We start from the raw sequence: 19,385 nt of genomic DNA, 5'->3' as shown, positions 1-19,385 counted from the left end.
TTGTGAAAGGTACCCCCTATACACACAGGTGATTCTTCCCATTCCCATTCATAAATCAAGGGGTGGAAATAAGTGTAATTTGTCTCGTGTATGGCTGTCAAAAGATTGGTGCGATACTCTGCATTAATGTTCATAATCTGTTAAAATAAATATTGCCTGTTCCATTTTAAAATCAATTTCGTTGTAATCTATTTATACTTCGTTGTATATTATCTACGCTTGAATGAACAAATTCAATTACAAATAATTCATTAAATATTTAAATAGGACACATGAAAATATTTCATAATTATGGATTAAATGTTAGGTACCTCTTTGGAATATTCTGATCATCTGAAAAATAAAAAGAATTAATCAGAAACCGCTATTTACACAAAAATCGTAAGTTATTTTGAATTCTACGTATCACCAATACGAAACTTTCCCGCCATTTCAGTGGTGCTCAGTTAGCATTATGAAACCGATAACGACGATTGTTGACGAACCAGTGTACTGCAGCAGGTGCATCATACGACAAAAAGTGCATCGACTCTGAAAACTTATATATCCAGGATGGTAAGTCCTCTTTTGTAAGGCACATAGATCAAAACAATCTATACTTACTCTGAATCCATCGTGACTGTTATCGTGTCTTATCAGTGCGTTTAAAGTCATACGAATGCAATCATTGTGGTTAAAGGAAGCCAATTTCTTTCATTCGTTCTTTAACGACGAAACTAATTGTATTTTCGAATCACGGTTTTAACAGGTAACTGCCATTGTAATATTCCCGATACACAGCGAGAAATAAAATGGATCCAAAGGGCCCTCCTGAGGGGGCCCTCCTAACTCTTTTGACATTCCAAACATTGATAAAGTGTCCGAGACTTCAATAAATTGGCACGCAGATCATTCATTTTCTTCGTCAATGTGTGAACAGCCAAAAAAAATGAGTAATAAATTGTTATTCTTAACTGTAAGTAAATGAATTCAATCAGATTTCAATTGATTTCTTTGTAACGATCAATGTTTGAATCGATTATGTTATTAGGTGGAGTACGTGGAAGATCAGTCTCGAGAATATTCTCGTCTATTTCCAACGTACGAGCAGGTTTCCTTTTCTCCTAGAGCTTCGTCTCCGCTTTCTGATTTTGAACATCGCGTTAGTCCGCTTGACCCAAATATGAGTTCGGCTGCTAGGTATTCACCTACTCCGGTACAACTTCCACCTTCTCCTTTTCATAATTCTGTCGTTGTCCTACAAGGTCCGTCTTCTCCTTTAATATCTCCACCGGAGCCAAACGAAAGAACGAACGTTAACTATGTCTCTCAATTGACACATCCGATTGGTGCGCAGAGTGTACAGCAGACGGATAATGCTGCTGACTTTGTTGCCAACGATAACGGAGAACAATTAGTTTCTGGGGTTGGCAGCGAATTGATTTTGATGCAAGGTAATTCTCTGTAGACATTGTCTTTAAAACGCAATTTCGAATTTCAATGTTTCATTGTAACGCGCAAAATACATTTACAGAATCTAATTCTGGATTAGAATCATCGACTGCCCCGTTGATGCTAACAGGAATGCCAAGTACAGACTTTACGTTGAGTAGAGATTTCCTTGTTATGCAAGATGACCAAATAAATGTCATGAATTCGTTTAAAACTCAGAACCTCGACGCGGACGAATCTATGCTCTCGTCGACCGCAGAAAATTCTAACAAAGAAAATAACACGGACTCTTTAACGGAATCGAAAGAAGAGCGAGAGATTAATGAAATTTTAATGCATGCTAAAGAAAAGAACAATAGCGAAAAGCAGAATGTTAGACGTTCTAAGCGTCGTATAAATGACAAAAAGAATTTTTGTACGTAATTTTGGTTACGTTCTCATAGTTTGATCAGTGCGGTACTTAATTTCTGCCGTTTTACAGGTTGCGGTGATTGCGACGATATCTGTATCGGGGATAATTGCACTTCGCATAATGTATGCACAATAGCTGATCAGCCCGTACCATCTCGTGCTATAGCAACACTGCCAGGATCGTATCTCTCCATAAACAAATTATCCAGTTCTGAAGTTGTGTCGGGTGGATCGGATTACGGGGTATTTGCAAAACGTTATATACAAAAGCGTACTCGGTTTGGTCCTATAGAAGGTATCTTATATCCTTACGACGGTGCACCGTTTAAAAATCAATTGCCGTTACTTTTCGAAACCGAAGACGAAGAACTTTTGAAAGTAGATGTATCGAACGAAAGTAAGCATTTATATTTGAGAAAGTAATGTTTAATAAATCCAGAGGTCTAGTCCCTATAATATTCTACCGACACTACAGATGCTTCTAATTGGATGCGTTTCGTCAGACCCGCATTAACATATAAAGAACAAAATTTAGTCATTTGTCAACAACGCGATGGAATAGTGTTTTTGTCTACCAGGAGCATTTTGCCGAAGGAAGAATTAAAAGCTGGCCCTAGCACCGATTACGCAATTCGTAGAAACTTAACTGCACTTAAACCTATGCAAGAAACTAAAGACGATAAAGGTATACAAGATTTAGATATAACGTTTAAGGTAATATTTTTATATATTCGACTTTCTATTACAGAACCCAAGAATCAGTTATCTGTTTGGCCGCGATTAGAAGATAATCACTCCCGTCGTGTAAAAGTATTTCGCGGTAGAAATTTGAAGGAAAAGGAAAATTCAAGACGAAATAATTCCAAAGAATGGAAATGCTCGATTTGCTGTTTGATTTTTCGAAAACCAGTTCTACTTAACTTACATACTCTTGCTCACGGTACCGATAAGATAAAAACCAAAATTCACTCGACAATTTGTCCACAGTGTGGTTTACATTTTCAAAAACAGAAAGAATTAATTAATCACATCTCGCAACATGGGAGATTATCTTTGACGAAAGCAAAAAGATTGACTTCTCTGTCTACGTATAAATGTTCGATGTGTTATAAACGTTTTGCGACGAAAGTACGATTACAACAGCACTGTTTGGTGCATGGTGCCGAAGACCAAAAGCCACTGCCATGCAACATTTGTTTCAAAAGATTCATGAATAATTCAGCACTCTCCTGTCATTTAAAAACTCACAGAGGTAAGTTGCATTTGTATTGAAGATTTTAGCGTAAAAGAAAAGTTTTTAAACCGTTGTTTACTTGTATTTTATTATCGTTTAGAAAATAAACAGGTGTTCGAATGCCCAATGTGTCGGCAGCTATTTAGCCAAAGCATCGCGTTGAAAGATCACATCGAAACTCATAAGAAAGAAGATGGTACCTTTAGTTGTCCTTACTGCCAAAGAATATTTATAAAATATTCTGTAATTCGTAAGCATATTAGATCGCATCATTGCGAAAGAAAACACAAATGTCAAGTTTGTTCAAAACGATTCGCTACGATCGACAAATTGCAAATGCATCTGCTGAAACACTCCGATCATAGGTATATTAAAATTTGTTACGCTATAAAAGTAGATTTTCTATTTAGGTTGTACGATACTTTCTCTGTTCGAACAGGCAATTTCATTGCGCAAATTGTGGGAAACAATTTAAGAGAAAGGATAAATTGAAGGAACACATGACGAAGTTACACAATTCACAAACGGCTACCGAAGAACAAATGTCGCGAGTTACTCAAACTAAAAAATTCGTTCCAAAGGTATTTCTGAATGATCGTTGTACGAAGCGTTTAATAAGACATTTGAGAATATGTGTGTGTACGTGTGTGCGCGCGCGCGCGCGCGCGTGTGTATGTGTATATATGTATGTATATGTATATATATTATTAACAGGTAAACCCTAATGATTACAATCGCTTCGTTTACAAATGTCAGCAATGCTTAGTAGGGTTTAAACGGAGAGGAATGCTTGTTAATCATTTGGCAAAACGTCACCCTGACGTTGCCCCAGAATCTGTACCGGAATTAAATTTACCAATTTTGCGCCAGACGAGAGATTATTACTGTCAATACTGTGACAAGGTTCGATACTATCTATCGGTACTTGAAATATTTTCACTTATATTTAGCTAATATTAGTTTTATATCGTTTTAAAGGTCTATAAAAGTAGCAGTAAACGTAAAGCACATATAATGAAAAATCATCCGGGCGCTGCTTTGCCACCAAGTAATAGACAAAAGGAGTCCGTATATTCTAATCTACCAAATCCAACATTTAGTCAAACAGTGGGTAGTATTACAACAACACCTCAAGGTTGTCAATGGTGTCACAAACAATACGCTAGCAAGGTAAGTTTTTAAATCGTTCAATTCGTGCGTAAAAGGTTCGGAGAACGCGATATTTAAAATGAATAATTCGCTTTCGTAGGCGAAACTTTTACAACACCAACGCAAGAAACATTCGAATTTGATGGAACCCGCTGATCAAGTACCGCGGTCGCGTAATCGACAACCCCAAAATCAGAATCAACCGCCCGTACTTATCGAAGATCACTTCGTGTTATCCGATTACATCCAAGCGTGTGACACCGATTCCGATTTCTTCAAACCGAAAATAATCAAAATATCGAACGACGTTGATCTTATAAGTAACGGGCTGGAGCTTGTCGGACAGCAATTTGTTCGTATGCGCGACATACGTTGAAACGATCCGTGGCAACCTCAACGCAAGGTTTTATCAATTTACTGAGATATGAATCTCACGACTTTGTGCACAGTGGAGGAACACTGTGCTTTTTGCTGCCGTTGCCAAATCAGGGCGTCGTTGCACGTAAGGAGCAATCGACGCTCCGCTGAGAAATGTTTGGAAAGCAGCTTTGTTGGCGTCGGTGCGAAACACTCGACGCTAATTTGTTGGTTATACGGTTGACAATGACGTCACGACCGTGATTCGTGTTGGAACGGAGTATACACTATTTTACGAAAACTTTGAGTCTAAGGGCAAATACACGAACGAAGATTTAAGTCTAAACACACAACGAGAAACACAACCATGGAGATTTAAGACTAAACACAATGGGAAACATGTAGTTATTGAGATCTTTGCTCAAAGTATTAAAAGTACGGAGCGCAAAAACGTAGAACAAGTCTTTGTACCGTCGGTACATCTCTGACATTAACTCTAGTAGTTTCTTTTTAAATTTAAAAAACGCTGCAATTCGATGTGACTCAATTATGGATGTTAGAATGATCGAATTTGAGCGTCAAGTTTAAAGTGAAATTTAAACTCGGCTTAAATTTGGATAACACGATTCCGCTGAATCTTAGATCGGTATAATCTCCTCTATACGATGTACGAGTTTCTTTTATTTCTAGTACTGATCGTAGTATCTACATGTCACGTTTGGCTTCGATGATAAAACAATTGTCCGTAGATTACACGAGATGTTGTAGTCTGTAAAGAATCATTCACGTTTTACTCTCTGGTGCATCGCAACGCCCTGTCGCGATTCTTCGCATCCGATACGTCGTTATCGTTTACAGCAAATTGTCCGTATACAGCAAATGTATACGATTGTTGGTCATAGATTCATAATCGAACGGATTATTTTTCACGATGTTAAATCACGACGATTAGTTTTTGAATTCGCAGAATTTAGCGCGACAGTTTTACATCCGTCACACTCATCGAATTGAAGTATCTGGTTGAAATCGAAGGTTCTAAATAGTTACGTACTTAGGCAAGGAAAACTTTTGTCTTTGTAAATTTGCGATGCATGTAAAATCTGTACGATTGGGAGTACGGCCTTTTGCGCAACTATACTAATTCATCGAGTTTTCGTTCACGCGCGATATACTGTAAAGACCAGGAACGAGGAATTCCAAAGTATAAGTTGGTAAATCGCAGATCGACAGGAACGATTCGAAATTTATTTTACATGCATTATATACACATAATATGATACGTACACATTATGACAACGCGAAGACAAAAGAGTGCATGTCTGTTAATGTTGTTAAGTACATGGAGAACTGTATTGTAAACACGACTTAAATAAAGTTACCCAGTGACTGATGCACGTACGATTCACTGTAGCGTAAAGTTTGGTCCTGCAGCGTGGACGCGGTGTACAGAAAATAGATTAAAAAAATCTCTCAATTAGACCGAATTGCTGCAAGAATAATTGATATTTTCCTATTTATCTAATAGTAAAGTGTTCCTCGGCCGCATTGTATCCACGAATGGAGCAAACGAATCAGTATAACGGACAACGAGAGAACTCGGGATTTTGAAGTTCCGTTTAACCGTTTCTGGTAATTGTAGTTTTAAATTTTTCACCGACGATAGCCAAAGGACCAACGGCATTGGGCTCGAGTACGGCCGCGTTGGATACTGTCACGATCGAGTTACCCCCTTTCCGCGACTGAGCCATTTCCTGTAACTGTTTCTGCATTACGGTCAAAGAAACTTTGTTCGCCGAGAAGAAATCTTGCATGGAAATCATCTCCCCCGACATCCTTCTAGGCGTATCGAAGTTGTCTCTGAGAGAATCTCGGTCGACGATTCTCGTTCCCCTACTCTTCGAAAAATACATCGTCGAGACGGAGGACTTCCTTTTCGGTAAACGCAGCACGGTGGCGTCCCGATTCCCGCATCGTGTCTTTCGTACAATGTAATTCAATCCCTGTTTAATTACGATCGATGTCACATTCAACAGAGAGTACGTGCAACAGCAGCCGGCCAGCAAGAACAGAAAGTTAGCGAAGCGATACCTGTGCACAGAGGAGACACGAATCAATCTCCACGGTCTAGACGGATCGTCGAACGTGTGACGTACCAATGAGCGTAAGGATAATGTGTTTTTTCGATGCTGACAAAGTCCCCGAAGCCGATGGTGGCGAAGCTAACGAAACAAAAGTACAGGGCGTCCAAGTATTTCCAGTCCTCGAGCGGAGCGTAAACCGCAGCGGCGCAACACGCTACGATGCAACACGACAACGACAGATGGAGCATAACCCAATAGACGCTCGGTTTCCACTGGTCCAGGTCGAGTACGTCCGGCAAACTGACCTCCCGATCTGCGCCCGGCTCGAAGACGCGACCAGACGCCGACGACTTCTTCCGTATCTGTCTTTTCAAGCGGTAGACGTGAATCTTGCGCAAAACCCAAGCGAGGAGCGTGACGATCTTTTCCAGAAACAGGTTGAAGAAGAGAATTCCACCTGTAGCGAGCGTGACAGGTGTATCCGGTTGGTGCGGCTCAGGCGTAAATTTCGTTCGAAATGTTCGACAAGATTCGAAGAAAATATTTTGGGAATGTATCATTACCGGAACAACCAAAAAATCCATAGAGAATAGCGGCTATTTTACCCGGCGTGGTTTGCGGCGCGGTGTTTCCGTATCCTAGAAAACAAATCCGTAAGTAGGCGCGCGGAGAGGAAGACTAGGTCGCGAGATATTAACATTCTGGAATTTCATCGGCGCGTGCTTGCGCGTGCTTGCGCGTGCTTGCGCGTGCTTGCGCGTGCTTGCGCCTGCGACCGTTTTGCGAATTATTTCACGAATTATTTCGCGAATTATTTCGTACGAAATACATTTCCGTGTATTTCAGATTCTACGGTGTAACGCGTCTCCCGTCTCGACTCGTCCCAGTTGTCCTTTCGACGCCCTTTTCTACGGTCCTTACCGATCGTGGAAACGATGGTAACCACGAAATGGAAGCTGCCGGAAAAATCCCATCGACGGCTCTTGTTGATGATTCCGGACGACGAGGCGTTCCCGTAAGCGTACAATAATTCGTCCAACCTTCGAAGAGCCACCGGACCGCTTCGCAGATGATGCCTTCGAAATGTATGGTAAACGCGCCAAAACTCCGTAGCCTAGACGGTGAACGGAATTTCAATAGACGCGCGGTCCGTTGCGGAGATCGATCGACTCGATTTTCACTCGATCCCGTTCGGTTTGCGAAATAATCGACGAAAATCAAACTTACCGGTTAAAAAGAGAAACGGTCTCGTACCTGTCGTATTTCAAGGTCAGCCTCCAGCCGCTGAAAGAGTGCAGCGCCAGCGAGCATGTACACTGCCAGAACAACGAAAAGAAGGACGAACCTTGCGTTGTCCTCCCCGAGGCAAGTGTACACGCACATCACCGGTGCGTCTCTCATCCATCCATCTCTCTTTCTCTGGGCAGAAGCGACCGAGCGCGATCCCCACCTTTGCTTTTCATCCGGGTACGCGCAAACTCGGAACACTCGTCGAGATCTACAGATGCATCGTCGGGGATCGATACATCGTTTAAAAACCCCTTTAAACGGACTCGATTGTTACGAGGTTTCGAAATGGGGAAAAAGAAAAGAATCAAACGTTCGTATGTTATGTATTATATTATCGTATCTATGTACAATTCTCGGTGTACCGAAAAAGATATTAGCCACTGCTAATGGGGTCTGGTTTCCCACAAAGATCGCGTTCTCGGTACGAAATTGATAAAAAAATATAAGTATTTTATTCTACACGAATTTTACACATTTATGCGAAAAATATTCAGCTCGTGATCGTTGCGACCGTTTAACCGCTACGTCTCGTTGCCTCGATCGGTGCAAACGAACATCCCGTATTTAATGGAATAGCTTGTACGTAAATATTTACACGTCGTATACGTGTGTATTCGCATCGAGCCCGCCTACTCTCTAACCGATTTTGCTTTCAATTTACGTAAACGTAAACGTAAACGTAAACGTAAACGTAAACGTAAACGTAAACGGTCAGTTCCGTCGAATCGGTATCACCCGCGAATTACTCGAGTAAGACCAAAGAAGAAAACGATTTGTGAAATGAAATCGCACCGAAGTCGCACGGAATGTAGGCCACCGGCGTGTACCACCGTTGAAAGAAAATTCTATGACGCGTTAAAAATAGACACGGAAAATGAGTTCCGTTCATGGAACTGGGGAGTAGCGTAAAACAGGTAAACGTTACGTTTTTAAATACGCGTCGATTCTATTCGGACTTCGCGCATCGACTTGCTTTTGAATTCTCGGAATAGATGCGACTTCGTCTTCGACGAAGGAAACGTAATATTATACTTATTGGAAGAAAACTTTCGCGATTGATTCGCGAAAGGATAGGAATTGTTCGGGATGTACCTTGAAAATGGTAAATTGTACCGAGTTTACGAGAGAAAATAACGTTTGTTAACAGTTGGTGCGGACGGCCTAAGGGCGCCACGATCTTTATATAAATAAAGGCAAACTAGGCAAATTGACTCTTAAATCGAAATACTCGTAGGTACATGCGTATAAATCTATGAAATTTACAACATTTCCGTTAACTACTATAATACTATTAGGTACGCTAGCCGAGTTTAACCTACGGTTCGACGAATCGCGCTTACGGTACAATTATTATCAATGCCTCGTTTGCGGGCCTTCCTCCAACTTTCGCCAGACAACCTGAAACAATCGCGCGTTCGTATCGATTCGATATTCGGTAATTAATTTTCCCGTTGCATCGGTCTTTTCGTGAAAACTTACGTTACACATCTCCCTGACCAAAGCCTTCTCCCCGTCGTGGCCGCCTTCTCTTTCGAGCTGTTCCCTGACTTCGAGAACCTGAAGAGCTCGTACCACCGCTTCCGGCCGGCTTCCCAAGTGAGGAGTTTCACCGGAACCGTTTGGATTCTCCCAAATTTCCCCAGGTGGTAATTCCCATCCTTGCGCTCGCGCCTGTAAAACACTTTTATCCTCTTCGAGTTGCTTTACCCGTTGCTCCAAACTTCTTACGTACAGCATCGTTTGGTCTGTAAAACGATTTCGAATCCAGAGCTTCGGTATCGACGATCGATTCGATGATCGAAGAAAAGTTGCCACGTTACCGTTAAACGTGGACGCGTGCCTGGGCCTCGAGGGGACGGTTTCTTCGGCGTTGGTACTCGAACTCGAACCATCCCCATCGTCCCTCTGGCCACCTCCGCGTTCCTCGTCCAGGTAGAGGCACAGTTCCTTCAGCTCGAGATTGTCCTTGATCAACTCTTGCTGCTTGTTGTCCAATTGACGCAATTTATTTTGATAGGCGGAAACTTCCTGGCGCATAACGCTCGCCGTGTACCTTCCGAATCTTTGCCACTCCCTTGCCAATTTTCGCCCCTTTTGACGATCGTCGTCGAGAAAGCAACAGAGATCTCGCAGCTCTTGATTGTCGTCGCTTAATCTTTGGTTGGCCTCCTTCAATGCGCGCAACTCGCCGAGCTTAAATCAAACACGTATAGACACTTATTCGAAACGATACGTTCGTGTACGTTTTTGCGAACAAATACACCTTTTTATTCCAGTCGCGTTTACCGGAGAAAACGTAATTCACGAATCGGCCAGATTCGCGAGCGTCACGTTTCCGCGAAACATCGATCGAACGCGTAAATGTGACCGTTTCGCGAGAATTTGTTTACAATTCTTCTTTCCCCGTTTTTAGCGGGGAAGAAGTTCGATTCGACGACCGAGATCCGAACGATCGTGGCAACGAGTTCGTCGTCTCCCTTCTGAGAGCTCAACTTTCGATACTCGAGCACACTACCCTCCCCACCTCTCTGCTAATCTATCGACGATCTCGCTGCACTTGTGTTTTGCGTTTTGCGTTTTGCGTTTTGCGTTATGCGTTTTACGTTTTGCGTTTTGCGTTATCCACCCGATATACTTGGAACCGAAATAAAGCCACGAAAATCCTTCGAAGATCTTGATCGTTCTATAATTATTTGTCGAACGCTCAAAGTTGCGAAAAGAAAGGAAAACAAAGACATACTCGAAAAAATTAGACGCGGCAGTTGCCCGCTTTCATCGAGTCTAGAAATCGAGGGTGCAACACGCGACTCACCAAGCTCTGTATCTGTCGATTTTGCTCGGCGACGAGCCTCGCGATGTCGGTCTCGGTCTTGCGGACGAACTTGAGCATCTCCACGGGTCCGAGTCTGAGAAACTCGTCGTCGGTGATCCTCTGTCTGATTGGCGGAGTTTGCGCGGGGTTTACCGTGGGAGGATACTGACCGTTAGGTGGCAAGTACTGACCTTGGCCGACCTTGGCCTGAAAGTAACCGTGCGACTGCGTTTTCGGAACAGCAGCCGCTGTCGGAACGGCGTTACCGCCTTGAGGATGATGTCGATGCTCTATCCTCGGCGAATACTTGCTTTGGGCATCCTTTTGCTGAGCCACCGATCGTTGTTGCGTAGCTTGGTGATGATGACTCAAGGTTACGGTCGAACCTTGAACACTGGTCGATATCGAAGTCGATACGGAAGTGGCTGCACCGAAGTGAGGATGATTCTTGAGGATACCGCTGGTCGGTTGTGGCGGTGGTTGGTATCGCGGTGGCACTTGCTCCACTGCCGTTGACTTGATCACGTGCGACGAATGCTGCTGCTGCTGCTGCTGCTGCTGCTGCTGCTGTTGCTGCTGCTGCGGCTGCTGTTGTTGCTGCTGTTGCTGCGGCTGCTGCGGCTGCTGCTGCTGTTGTTGCTGCTGCTGCTGCTGCTGCTGCTGCTGCTGCTGCTGCTGCTGCTGCTGCTGTTGCTGCTGCTGCTGCTGCTGCTGCTGCTGCTGCTGCGACGGCTGCTGCTGCTGCTGCGGCTGGGACTTACTCTTATTGGACATCGCGGCTAATTTAGCTCCAGGCAGCGTCGTGTCCCATTTCAGAAAGTCCACCACCGTGGCTTCTTCTTCGCGCCGACTTGCTTGGTTCGACCCGTTGAAATGTGGGTCAGCGTGCGGCCCCTCTCTCCTCCGTCTCCCTGTCAAGACCGGACTTAATACTTAAGAGCTGACCGGCCCGATAGCCCGTCGTACCTTACCTTATCACCCGACAGGCCCGTCGTTCGAAATCTCAATGCTGTGCGTTTCCTTCGATACTGGTCGCACAATTCTGCGAGACGCGTGCCGTCTCGTGCATTCGCGAGATCGTGACAGCTCTCTCTCCTCTTTCGCGACGAAGAAACGAGTTCACAGAACAACCTTGGCTTCCGTCGTGGTATTAAGGAGTCGTCGTTCTCGCGTTACGCGCCCGCTCGGTATGCCCGCGTTCCATCTGTCAGCGGCAATGCGCGCAAGCATAGTGCCGGTCGAAAGGACAGAGAGACTCTGGCCAGAAGTCACCTGGCAAAAGACTCGTTTCGGACACAGAGTTTTTCCGTTACGAAGGGATACCCCGACGATACCGGCGATATCGCACTCCCGAGAGCTAATGCGCTCGGCCGGGCCCCCGTTTCTCTCGCTGCTGGCCCGCCGCGCCGCATTTCACAAGCCACAGTGCCGTAACACCGAGTGGGGCATTCCAGCGAAACCTCGTTGTCCGTGACCGCACCTCGCAGATAGACTTTTACGCAGACCTCGTGTTCGACCGTTAACCGATCGGTTTGCTACGCCAGTTGATCTTTCTCTCTCTCTCTCTCTCTCTCTCTCTCTCTCTCTCTCTCTCTCTCTCTCTCTCTCTCTCTCTCTCTCTCTCTCTCTCTCTCTCTCTCTCTCTCTCTCGTTCTCGTTCTCGTTCTCGTTCTCTCTCCCCTCCGCTAGTCACCCACCCCCTTCTCTTTATTTATCTCTAGCCTCTAGAATCTGGAAGGAAGCGAAACTATCGGATCGTTAAGGTTTCTCTGGTAGTCGCGCACGATCGTTCCTCTTGGTCGTCTAATTTCGTCCGTATATTTGCATCGAATCGCAGAAACGATCGCGCCCGTTTACCGGTATCGCGTTACACGACGCGTGCAACCGAGATTCGCGCACGAAATCGCGCACTAACAATATGGCGAAGACCGGGGGCCTGCGATTCCAGAAGAGATTACCGACGACAGTAGGGCTTTAAGGTTGCGAAGCGGACCTCTGATTGGACCGTTCTCCTTCCTTTAGGTGGGGATCTTAACAACGTAGGTACATTACCTCGTGGGAGGTTGAAAGGAACAGAATCTTGCGGCTGTGAAAGACCTTGCTGCTCTTGGCGCGTCGCGACGCCCGAGTTCCGAAAAGTCTTCGACTTTTTCAACGTTCGAGTGACAAGTACGCGCGAGAACGGTGCTTCTCCGATCGTATGGAATCGATAATTGTCCATAAAAACCACCAGTTATCCGTAGCTCCAAAAATTCCGCGCAGATATTTCTCGTACGAGTAAACGTCTACGAATTTTAATATTTAAATATATCGTTCGAAAGAAAGTACGCGCAAAGGATTTTTTGCGCCACTGTCGATCGAAGTCGTTCGTTCATGACCGTCGATGGATATTCGTATAACCGCGACCCTTCACCTCCAAATTCTCTTTGAGATTCGTGAGTATCACCTCGACGCTGGTCACTGTACTTGCACTCGACAGGTGCTTGCTTAAATTCCTTTCCACCGACGACGACAATATTTTACCTGCTGCGCAATGTATTTACACATTTACGTCGCACCCGTGATCGTTCGCTTTTTCCATCCAGTCATCCTCCGTCCATTCGGAAACAACCGCAGCAGGGAGACTAGAGACCAACGAACGAGTTCTCTTCGAATTTCGATCGCTCGCAACGACTCCGAGAAATTTATTTCTTTTATTTATATTATATATTCGAACATTAGAAATATCCCGCGCGTATTCTTTTCTTCTTCCAACAACGACGGGAATTTCGAATTTACCCCGTGCGCGTTTTCGTAGAACCAAAGTTTCGATCGAACTTTATCACGATGCGAAGTTTCGAGCCTTTCGTAAGAATTTGCCAAACGCAAGACAACGAGAATCGAACGAATCGATAAACGATCCCCCGTCGTTACATCGTGTTCGAATCGAACGTACTTTTACGCTCGTGTGTACCAAACGATCTAACAAATATCGTATTTTTATCGAACGTACGGATAACTCGATACGCGTTGTGTGCGAAAATCCTGGAATTGCGTTCGATCGATAAGCGCATTCATCGAACGCGCGTGTCTATAGAGGTTTCGCACGGCAGTGCCCCGATCGACCGAACTTGAGAGCAACCGTCCCCGACAACTAAAGCGTTAAATCTTTGATTTCACCCTGCACCCGTGTACGCGTCATTTCTTTTTCAAACATCGACGAGGATAAATTTAAAACTGTATATCCACACTGAACGTTTCATCTTACGAGAATCGATAGTACAGACGAGATTTCGGAGCAAGCTACCTCTTCGTTAAGGAACACTGATTTTAGTAAATCGCCTTCAGAGATTTTGCAATACGAAACCGGTCTCCCCGAGAGGGAGATATTTTTATCTCTGTCACTGTGGAAGTCGTCGATTCCGGGATAAGACTCTCCGCGCTCGCAGCGCGGAGTTGCGAAGAAGAGGGGCACTCGTTTCGGTGGCGTCGACCGCTTCCTTCCGATACGGGCCCACTAACGAGAAATGGCTGGGATCGATCTGGTAGGATTCTTCCCAATTTTGCCTCGTTTTGTTCGACGATGTAATTGCTTGGCAGAACTAAACGAGGAAATCGAAGGAACTTTGATTCCTTTCGTCTCCTCGGTTCAATAATTTCGTTTGTAATGCGCGTCGAGGGAAATCGAGGGAAATCGAGGGAAATCGAGGGAAATCGAGGGAACCGGGACTCCATTCGCAGCAACCTTCGCGCGGTGAAACCTGGTAATCGGTATTACTCGCGACGAATAAGAATTCTTATATAATAGTTTTCATCGTTTAAATTAGAAAAATTAAATAAATGTAAAACAAACGTATCGAATAAACAATCGTTACATTCCATGTTTTAAAACATTAAGAAACATGTCAGAAACCATCTTTTACTTTGAATCTCGATCAAAATTAATTTCCCCAGGCTAACGAAACATTTATAATACACGTATAACACGCGTATTGAAACATTAATTTTGGGAACATGCGTAAATTTTAATAACAATCGCGTTTAGGAACAAACATTCGCTAAAATCGCTCGCCTTCGCAAGTTTCGCAGTATCTTGATGTTTATTTATCATAATTATTAACAACCGTCACAGGATCATAATTTAAATAATTATTAACAATGTCCTGGTATAAATAATGATTTAAAATATTATTTTGTTGAAATATTCTTTGCGAAGCGATTCTTTCGATTACATCGGACAAAGACTTGGCGGTACAAGCAGCTTTCTTCTCCCGGAAGCCTCCGATGTGGACGAACGTCTCGACTTTGGGTTCCTAATGCTTCTACGGAGTACTCTGGATGCTTCCTGAACTCTGGATAGCCGGTGCTCAGAACTGACGACCATTCTCTAATTTTTTCTTTTTCTTTCTTCCTTAATCGCTTTATTTATCTTCTTTGTTCCTACGTAACTGTATTTAATCATTGACCAATTTTATTTCTTCTTTGTTAGGAATGTTTTTTTTACTTCTTAACTAGATGTTACCTCGAACGAAGAGGATTTATAACAAATTAACACGTTAGCTTGAATATATTCAATTTATTCGCTGTTTTTAATTTTATATTATGTACTTCTGTAATTTGTTTGACTCTTTGGTTAGGCTAGTACCTCAATATGTGTGTATTTATTTTTATATTGTGTTTTTAATCTTTATGACTTTTTAGTTAGGTCTATTTGAAGAACAAGTTATCTGCATTTGCGAACTTTACCGACTTCTATGTTTCCATTGAAAATGATTCCCAGAGTCATCGTCCTTAACCGTAGAGTGCGTTGCAGTACTACTAATTTTTCAAGAAAATTACGAGATAAATTGTCGTCCGTTCGTTCCAACTACTCTGTGATTTTAGTCGTCGTGAGACACAAACCCCAATTAATTGTTCCGTCTATCCTATATCACGTCAGTGTTTAAAATAAATCGTCGAAACGTATCGATTAGTCGTAATCTTGCCTTCGGTGGTAGTTCTTCGAACTTTGTTCATTAGTGGTTGACATATGATTTGGACATTTTGGACTGCATTTGATTGCATTCGAGAGTGGGTAGTGAACGGTACCTCATGATTCCGTCCTTCTCTGTCGTCTGATTCGTGGTAGTCAAAAACTACATACGACGTCGATGACTAACGCGAAGGACTTCGGAACATTGCTGTGGTAGCACGTTCCTCTGGACAAGTTTTTGAGGTTAAGTGAAAAGTGGTAATGTTTCGATAACCGTATCGTAGTCGGATTGTTTTATGAAGTGTCACGGCAATTAAGGTTCTTTTCATTTTAATCAAGGTTCACGAGACCGACGACGAAGTAACCGGCTAACTTTAAATGACAAATAATTATGGCAACGTCTGGTTCTGATAGAAAACCAAGAGTCATAATTTTAGGAGGTAAGTATAGCATAGTCCATTTTGTATGATAATACAACGGAAGTGATAAAACAAAGAGGACGAAAAACATTTTATCACCGAAACAGGATGCGGTTTCATAGGACGTAATCTTGTGGAGTATCTGCTGGATAATGATCTCGTGTCGTTTGTACGTGTCGTAGACAAAGTGCCGCCGCAAACCGCTTGGCTCAATGCTAAACACCAGCAAATGTTCGGACATCCTTTGCTTGAATTTAAAAGCGCCAATTTGATTAATGCAGGTAATTTGAATTCTGATTGCGGTTATCCCTAGTGTAGGACTTTTGGAGTATTGCTTTTTCCAAAGCATATAAGCTGACACATCGGTGATAAAATGTATAAATCTCGTAACTGGAAATAGCAAAGGCTGCAGAAACATCATCGATGATTTAAATTGTTACCACGACTGTGGGGGTACTGCGAGATCGAAAGTTGGAATATGCCCAGTATCTTACGTTGCATCTGCGATAATGTAGATGAATCTTTCGATCCTTATATATCTTAATAACCCTTTCTCTGTGTTTTTCGCTATATACCTAGTATAATAATGATTTTATTCTTAATACCGTTTCTGATCATTTGTTTTATTATTTTTAGTATCTTGTCAAAATGCATTTTTATCCGATCATCCAATTGATTATGTAATTAATTGTGCTGGAGAAACAAAGAGTGGTCAAACAGATCCTGTGTATAAAGAAGGAATTTATAAGTTAAGCATGAATTGTGCCCAACAAGCGGCAAAGCTGCAGGTCGACCGTTACGTTGAAATATCGTCTGGTAATCTTAATGCTTCTGAAAAAGTATGCAATTTTAATACAAGTTACTTTATTAAAAAATTTATGACAAAAGTAAAATTGACCAGTTGTACTATTCCTATAGAATCCTCACAAAGAGGAAGATACTGGTGAACCATGGACATACGTCGCAAAGTATAAATTACAAGTGGAAAATGATTTAAGAAATCTACCAAATTTAAAGTACACGATACTCAGACCAGCTATTGTGTACGGTTACGGAGATAGAAGTGGCTTAGGTAATAGTAATTTCAATTTTGGTGTTTAATATAAGTAGATATGTTTCCATAAGATTATTATGGCAGTGTGCAAAATGATATAAATTGCATTAACTATTATCCATTTTGTTAATTTTTTGTAGTAGTGCAATAATATTTTATATACAAAAATCATTCTTCTATAGCACCACGTCTGGTAGTAGGGGCAGTTTATAAACATTTGGGAGAAATGATGAAATTACTTTGGGGACCAGACCTTCATATGAACACAGTTCATGTGAGGGACGTAGCTAGAGCTATTTGGCACGTAGTAAATAGGCCAGAAACTATAAACCAAATATACAATGTTGTCGATGAAGGTGATTCAACCCAAGGGTCGATCAGTGCTATAGTTTCAGAATTGTTTAATATCAATCACGATTATTGGGGTACTGCGCTGTCCACATTGGCTAAAGTATGAAGAAAGGCTTATTACATTATTTCTCGTGTACTCTGTCATACATTTTTATGCACTTTTATACATGTGTATACGTATAAATTGTGCGTACGTATCACATATTTATGTTTCATTTTATCCTTAATATGAAGTTTGATGATAAATCTAGCAATATGATTTTTTATGTGTATAATAACTTTCTTTCGCCTGTATCAAATTATTAGACTGCATTACAGATATAGATAAATTATTAAAAATTAGTAGTGAATGCGTTATGAAGTAATATATGCTGTACGTACAAGCTAAAGTTATTTTTTATCGCATATCCCAGACAGATATGAGCTCTGTAGTTGAGGAAGTGAACGACAAGCACATGGGACCCTGGGCAGAGGCTTGCAATAAGGATGGAGTGGAGAATAGTCCTTTGTCGCCATATATAGATCAAGAACTTCTTTATAACAAGCATTTGTATCTAGAGCCAGGAAAATTATTAAGTACTGGGTTTACTTACCTTTATCCAAAACTTACAAAAGACGTTTTGAAAGAGGTAAACGATTATTTAAATAAATCTAAGAATATAATTTCTATAACTGGTAGCGCTTTATCAATATTTCCAGAGATTTTATTCTTTTAATTATTTTTATATAGGTTCTTGATGATTACGTGAGTATGAAGATATTTCCATATTCCTTGGTTCTGTGAATTTTGGCATCGCAAACTGTCAAGATCAAATATTGAAAAGCTTACAATGATTTGTATAAATAACTTTTGAAGCGTTTCACCTTGTGCCTAGTAATCTATGCAAGTTACATACTCTATTGTATGTTATACACTTTACTCGTATTTTATCTGCTAACAATTACTGTTAGTCAAGTTTATAGTATATACAGATGGAATGCGAAGATTTCATGTATAAGCCTATTGCAAATGTGATAAAGTAGAAATTAATGTACTTAATTTTACCATAGTTTGAGGTATGAAATTTTTGCACCTTAAGGTTGCTAGTCAAGTTTTGACATGTAAGAGTAATGTAAAGTTGAAAAATGTTGAAAAACAAATCATGGGACTAGGTATTTACATGCCTAATTAAACTAAATATATTATAGCATGTACAATTGTTTGGATGAATATTTTATAGAATGATGTATATCATTAAAAAATGCTTTTTATACTGCATTTCTTCAAGAATGGAAATATAAATAAAATTGTTACAAAACTAATGATCTGTAGAAACGTAGAAAAGATTTTGCTTGTTTGTTTGTTTGTTTGTTTTTTTTTTTTTTTTTTTAATCCACTGCATTCCAATATGTAATTTCTAAGAGCTGTGACTTGTGTGCAGAAATCTTTTTATTCCAAGCAAATAATATGATTATGTAAGTTTAGACTATTAGATACATTCGAATTATATAATGTATTAAATCGAGTACAAATAATATTAATTAAGCTAGAAAATATTTCTAAAATGCCAAACACAAGGACATCAATAGGTTTATAACATAAAATTAAGCTTAATTTTGCAAAAGATCATACAAGAAAATGCATAGGCTAACGGCACTAACTGCCAAATAAAATACATATTAATAGTATTACTCTTTTGAATCAATTGTTATTAATTCTTTGATAATAAAGTTATTCATTTATGCATTTATTCAGTTCTTTTTATTGTACCTCTTATATTATTTAACGCTCTAAAGTTTGAGGGAAAAGGTTGTTACTATTATTGTTATTATTATTATTATTATTTTTTTTTTTTGTAAGACAAG

At 41.4% G+C, this 19,385-nt stretch overlaps 4 protein-coding genes across 7 annotated transcripts; 2 read left to right on the top strand and 2 right to left on the bottom strand.

The window, feature by feature from the left end:
• Positions 1-791: 791 nt before the first annotated feature.
• Positions 792-5,972, top strand: LOC143150164 (PR domain zinc finger protein 10). The gene is given in 12 exon segments (XM_076318230.1): positions 792-831; positions 834-955; positions 1,031-1,433; positions 1,514-1,846; positions 1,913-2,239; positions 2,318-2,527; positions 2,591-3,094; positions 3,177-3,441; positions 3,516-3,657; positions 3,791-3,979; positions 4,055-4,246; positions 4,326-5,972. Coding segments are annotated over 12 exon segments (3,003 nt in total). The 3' UTR covers positions 4,602-5,972.
• On the bottom strand, positions 5,808-8,060 carry LOC143150166 (potassium channel subfamily K member 13-like). The gene is made up of 5 exons (XM_076318232.1): positions 7,918-8,060; positions 7,585-7,777; positions 7,227-7,301; positions 6,736-7,120; positions 5,808-6,670 (listed from the first exon to the last, which is right to left on the bottom strand). The coding sequence occupies exons 1-5, from the start codon at positions 8,044-8,046 to the stop codon at positions 6,199-6,201; spliced, it is 1,254 nt and encodes a 417-aa protein (XP_076174347.1). The 5' UTR covers positions 8,047-8,060; the 3' UTR covers positions 5,808-6,198.
• Positions 8,061-8,304: 244 nt separating this feature from the next.
• Ccdc85 (coiled-coil domain-containing protein 85) lies at positions 8,305-12,246 on the bottom strand. Its single transcript, XM_076318231.1, has 5 exons — positions 11,737-12,246; positions 10,766-11,676; positions 9,774-10,146; positions 9,433-9,698; positions 8,305-9,351 (listed from the first exon to the last, which is right to left on the bottom strand). Exons 2-5 carry the CDS (start codon positions 11,537-11,539, stop codon positions 9,307-9,309), a joined length of 1,458 nt encoding a protein of 485 aa, XP_076174346.1. The 5' UTR covers positions 11,540-11,676; positions 11,737-12,246; the 3' UTR covers positions 8,305-9,306.
• A 3,317-nt stretch (positions 12,247-15,563) lies between these two features.
• LOC143149909 (uncharacterized) lies at positions 15,564-19,270 on the top strand. 4 transcript variants are annotated; one of them, XM_076317718.1, is made up of 8 exons: positions 15,569-15,959; positions 16,056-16,156; positions 16,243-16,416; positions 16,772-16,974; positions 17,054-17,207; positions 17,372-17,640; positions 17,954-18,169; positions 18,271-19,270. In XM_076317718.1, the coding sequence occupies exons 2-8, from the start codon at positions 16,108-16,110 to the stop codon at positions 18,322-18,324; spliced, it is 1,119 nt and encodes a 372-aa protein (XP_076173833.1). In that variant the 5' UTR covers positions 15,569-15,959; positions 16,056-16,107; the 3' UTR covers positions 18,325-19,270. The 4 variants fall into 4 exon arrangements, with proteins under 4 accessions (XP_076173835.1, XP_076173834.1, XP_076173833.1 ...); XM_076317717.1 differs by having other exon boundaries at positions 15,569-15,974; XM_076317720.1 differs by lacking the exon at positions 16,243-16,416 and having other exon boundaries at positions 15,564-15,959.
• The last annotated feature ends 115 nt before the right edge of the window (positions 19,271-19,385 follow it).

The sequence above is a fragment of the Ptiloglossa arizonensis genome, chromosome 8 (genome assembly GCF_051014685.1).
Source record: "Ptiloglossa arizonensis isolate GNS036 chromosome 8, iyPtiAriz1_principal, whole genome shotgun sequence".
In the NCBI taxonomy this organism is placed as follows: Eukaryota; Metazoa; Arthropoda; class Insecta; order Hymenoptera; family Colletidae; genus Ptiloglossa; species Ptiloglossa arizonensis.
The sequence above is the reverse complement of the archived record's forward strand: the minus strand, read 5'-3'. Positions and strand labels throughout refer to the sequence as shown.